This window comes from Triticum dicoccoides, chromosome 3B (genome assembly GCF_002162155.2).
Source record: "Triticum dicoccoides isolate Atlit2015 ecotype Zavitan chromosome 3B, WEW_v2.0, whole genome shotgun sequence".
In the NCBI taxonomy this organism is placed as follows: domain Eukaryota; kingdom Viridiplantae; phylum Streptophyta; class Magnoliopsida; order Poales; family Poaceae; genus Triticum; species Triticum dicoccoides.
Genome location: NC_041385.1, coordinates 509,311,224 through 509,316,249, shown reverse-complemented (window position 1 = coordinate 509,316,249; position 5,026 = coordinate 509,311,224). Strand labels below are relative to the sequence as shown.

At 48.1% G+C, this 5,026-nt stretch overlaps 1 protein-coding gene across 1 annotated transcript; it reads left to right on the top strand.

Annotated features, from left to right (window-relative positions):
* The first annotated feature begins 6 nt into the window (after positions 1 to 6).
* LOC119276793 (trihelix transcription factor ASIL2-like) lies at positions 7 to 3,074 on the top strand. Its single transcript, XM_037557952.1, has 2 exons — positions 7 to 1,145; positions 2,705 to 3,074. The coding sequence occupies exon 1, from the start codon at positions 173 to 175 to the stop codon at positions 1,130 to 1,132; it is 960 nt and encodes a 319-aa protein (XP_037413849.1). The 5' UTR covers positions 7 to 172; the 3' UTR covers positions 1,133 to 1,145; positions 2,705 to 3,074.
* Positions 3,075 to 5,026: the final 1,952 nt, after the last annotated feature.

The following is a 5,026-nucleotide window of genomic DNA, read 5'->3' as shown; positions in this document are numbered from 1 at the left end:
CGGCCCACGGGCCGCCGCTCCCCACCTCGCCGCCCGTCCGCTCCCCTCTTTTATTCCCCTCCCCCCTCGTCGCCAGCCGCCCCCGACTCGCATCCATCCATCTCCAGCCACCGAGAGGGGAAATTAGTCCAGACTTTTAGGGTTTCCTGAGAGAGAGATCTGGGAAGGCGCCATGGACGGGAAGCTGCCGCCGCCCAACCCCAACCTCCCGTACCGGGAGGACTGCTGGAGCGAGGGCGAGACGGCCGCCCTCGTCGACGCCTGGGGGTCGCGATACATCGACCTCAACCGCGGCAGCCTCCGCCAGCCGCAGTGGCGCGAGGTCGCCGACGCCGTCAACACCCGCCCGGGGGCCTCCGCGCGCCGCCGGCCCCCGCGCACCGACATCCAGTGCAAGAACCGGGTCGATACCCTCAAGAAGAAGTACAAGGCCGAGCGGGCGCGGGGCGGGCCCTCGCCCTGGCCCTTCTTCCGCCAGCTCGACGTCCTCGTCGGCCCGACCCTCTCGGCCGCCGCCGCCAAGAAGCCCTCCCCGCCCCGCGCGCTTCCCATGCTGCGGAGGCGCATGTCGCCCTCTCGCTCCCCGTCGCCGCCCTCGCCGGCGCCGCCGATGGCGCTCCCCCTGCCCAACTACCGCCGCGGGTCCAACCTCCCGGCCGCTGACCTATTCCATAAGGCCGCCGCAGCTGCGGCTGCCGCGGATTCCGACTCGGACGATGGCTACAATAACAACAACAACTATGACGACGACGAGGGCTCGCAGCAATCGGCCTCGCGCTCAGTGTCGTCTCACTCTGGTGGTAACGGTCCTCCTGTTCTTGGCGGTGGTGGGGGCGGCGGTGGCGGCAACAAAAGGAAGAGGGGCGGGGCCGGAGGTTTTGGGGAGCTAGCGATGGCTATGGAGACATTCGCTGAGATGTATGAGCGCATGGAGGCTGCCAAGCAGAGGCATGCAGAGGAGATGGAGAAGCAGCGGATCAAGTTCCTCAAGGATCTGGAACTCAAGCGGATGCAGGCTTTCGTGGACATGCAGCTTCAACTTTCGAGGGTAAAGCAAGCCAAGAACGGTACCTCGGAGATGCTCATGTCTCTTGCTGCACTGCCGTTCCTCAGCAACCCTGCTTACCTCTGATATAAGAGTTTAGGTAAGGAATTTGGCCTCTTAAAGTCAGATTTTAGGTTACTGTAATAGACTTAGGGGACTGATGATGTGTTTTTGTATGCTATATTGCCTTATGTGGAACCAATGCAGATGTTCTGATATGCTTAGGTGTTCACCCATTTTGAACATGTAACCAGAGATCTAGGCTATCTTATTTGTGCAAAGCAATGCTCAAGTAATTGTATGTTTAGCGATTTTGCATGATGAGAGACCAAGGCTTGACTTATGATAGCGACTAGCGATCTAGGAGATATTAGTCAGTTGATAGACCCCCTGGAAATCCTAGATAATGAATGTTCTGTGTGTAGTCTCCCAGTGTGTTGCTGCATCTGCGTCGTCTGGTCAGCTCGCCGCCACGCACACGCGATTGCTCTGCGTATAGGCGAATGGTTTAATTTTTTGATGATGCATCTCATCTTCTGTTCGGTCAAATTCTTAGTTATCAGGTCCTCTTTGATCTGATCTGATAAATTCTAATGGTCGACTCTTGTGCATGCCAGTTTAGAATTTGTGGTCATATGCTTATATTAGATACATAGGTTTCTGATTCATGGTTTTCTGTTGTGAGTAGGAAATGCTCAAAATCTTTTCTCTGGTGTTATGCTGACTTGATTTTAAGTTTTTGGTTATTTGTTTTATATTGGAAGCATTTGAAGATCTTCTTTTGTACTGGGCTTTCATGCTTAGATTAGTTGAGCTGGTGATGAATGAGTATTGTGAGCTTGGTAGATTATGGAGTGGGCTTAGTTTCCCATTAGATCCTGGTCGCTGCCTTCCTTCTTCTTTCGCCAATAGGCTGAAGTACAATCGCCAATATTTCGTAAATTCTGAGAGGAATTTGTTTCAAATATGTTAAAATTTGGTCTCTAATTATCACATATTCTTGTTTGTCAGCTTCGATCATGTGGTGCACATGCTGATTGTCTATTCTTGTGATACTGGCCTTTATTAGGTGTTGATACTATGATGTTATTTGTTTATTAACTGTTAGAGTCCGTTAGAGACGTGTTACCAACTTGTCGTACTACCATCATGAGAGCCATTGACTTGACAATCAGTGTCCAGGCCTCATAGTCCAGACTTTGAGGTTTGAGCATCTGTTGTCTTGTAAAGCTGACTTGTATCTAAAAACTGACGTCATGGATTTATGGTTATTGAATTCTACTCCCTCCGTTCCTAAATATAAGCCTTTTTAGAGATTCCAATACAAACTACATACGGAGCAAAATGAGTGAATCTACACTCTAAAATATGTCTATATACATTCATATGTAGTCCATATTGAAATCTCTATAAAGTATTTAGAAATGGAGGGTGTACATAAGAATAGCGGGAGGTTCTTGTGTCAGTTGTTCTGGTGATGATAGAATTACATGAGGGCTTATGGTGTTTGCATGTTAAGCAGTTGTGAAAAACTCAACAGAAAAGTGAATCGTGTATAGGTTTATCCCCAAATTTGCTGTTGATTGTGCTTCATTCTCGTTACATTTCCTTGTGTTACTAGCATTCTTATGTACTGATATATTTGTTTCCGTTTTCCAGATTACTTGGAGTCAAGCATGGTATGGTGCTGCTCTTTGATGAAGATCAATCTAGGTTCATTGGCAGTTTGGTGTATAGGCTCTGGAGTCTGGATGTGTAAAACAGATGCTTTCTGCTTCAGCCAAGAGCTTTGTTGTCGCCTGCGTTTTCTGGACTATAGCCGTTGGCGTTTTGTCTCTTTTCTTCCGCTGGGATGTGAAAGACAATTCCGTTGTTTAGTTTTTCTTTCAGTTAACATGATTTACAAGGTCTGTAACAGAAAATACTGAATATGAATCAACTCGAGCCAGCTGCTTTGAAATGTACATTCGAGCTGATTGGCCCTTTCTTAGTTTGCAAGGCGCTGACTGGAAAACAGAATGGTGGCATATGAATGAAGCTCTCTCAGATTGAGGTATCCAATTTTGGATTTTGCTCACGATTGTGGGTTCTTCCGATCAGCATGGTACGCCTATGGTTTCGAGATTGTAAGAGATGTTGTGCATGGAGGCGGCTTAAGGAGAGCTCGACTGTTGGGAGAGACATCTGTCTCGGCCGGGTGCTCAGCGGCTGCGAGCAGGCGGCTTAAGGGGCGTCCGGCGGTTGCGGCCTCACTGGCTGGGAGCGATGTCTTTCCCTGTTGGGGTTTGATGGTTGCATCCTCGCCGGCTCGGAGTGGTGTCTTTTCTTCGTTGCCTTCCTCCTGCATTTGATTGCATGCTGTTATGCTGGTAAATTAGAATGGCTTGTTGTTCACATGCCTGACCATTTTGGCTCCTTGCTTGCCCTGGATTGATGTTGGGTGTTATTTTATTGTGACCCGTCTGTCGTGGAATTGTCACGGCAGATGTTCTAGCGAAATGACTTAGTTGAGGAGCCATCGTGTTGTGGAATTGTCACGGCAGATGTCCTATCAAAAGCACTTAGTCGTGGAGTCATCGCAACTAGGAAGCAAGAAGGGGTTAATCGGGACAAAGGACACGAGGTTTATACTGGTTCGGCCCCTTACGATGAAGGTAAAAGCCTATGATCCAGTTTGAATGAGATTACTTATGTCTCGATAACCAGGGAGCGAATCCACTTGACCTAACTCTCGATTTGATGTTATTTGCCCTGAGCCGCCCCCGGATCGTCCCTTTATATATAGAGGTTGACGCCCGAGGCGGTTCACAGAGTCCCGGCCGGCTCATAATCAGTGTCCGGTTCGGTTTCTCTCTATTCCTACCTTATAGTACAAGTTTACATACATCTGGCGGTTTATCTCTACGGGCCTTAAGTCGCCCTTTAGGCCTTGGGCTTCATGAGTCGTCATGAGTATAACCCAGCCCCTCCTGGGCGGGTCATACTAATAATTATATCCCCAACATTAGGCCCCAGATTGATTTGAATTGGTTCATGTCAATCTTTGTCACTTAGAAAAAGTCTTCTGTTCCTTATCGAACGGAAATTTGTAACCCGCCATGACGTCATCTTCTGGATTTGCAATGACCCGCCATGACATCATCTATCATTAATTCATATTTTATCCAATATACCTCAACGGATCCTTATCTTTAATAATCATCCCGAAAATCGAGGCGTCCTGACAAGCTGGATGCCCATAAGTTTCGGTCTCCTCGTTTTTCGCGCCCACTTATCAGTCTTCTCCTTATAAATAGGCACGACTGGTCTTTCTTCATTCTTCCCCTTTTCCATCGTCTTCCTCCTCTCGCAACCCTACCGCTGCTCGAGCTCCGCCGCCGCAGCGCACTTCGTCATCTTCAACCCTGGCCGCTGCATCGACCTGAATTTGTCCAGAGAACGGCGGCGAACCTCCGCAGTAGATCTGCACCTGTAAGTTTTCTTCTTCCCGTACCTCAGATCTGCATTAGGGTTTACAAGCTCTTCTGTGTTCTTCGTGGCTCGTCATGATTTCTTCGCAGTTCTTTCACCACGGCCTTATTTGATCCAAAAAGTAATACACAACTTATGCGGTAGTTGTTTCCCGTCCCTTTTTGATACTAGCAGATCCCTTTTGCTTGCAAAGAGGCCTTATTAGAACTCCCGAACTCATCTGTACCACGTTTTTAGGTCTAGAATTTTTTTCTTTTCTGAACAGCTGTTTGATCCAAAATAATAGGTGCAACCTGTGAAACTTGTTTATGCAACAGTAGAAATAATTGCATTTGTTAGATCGATCTGGCTGTGGCGACTCTTATCACCGGCTTAAAAAAGGCAATGCTCAATTGATAATCTTGACTACCCATGACGGTTTATATAACTTTAACTGCTTGTGGAACTCATGGCGGCTTAAATAACCCGACGTAATTATCCTTATACCATTAGGCCCCTTTATAAGCCGCC

What these genes read in the sequence shown, in the direction of transcription:
- LOC119276793 (XM_037557952.1), top strand. Translation starts at nt 173, where the DNA reads ATGGACGGGAAGCTGCCGCCGCCCAACCCCAACCTCCCGTACCGGGAG.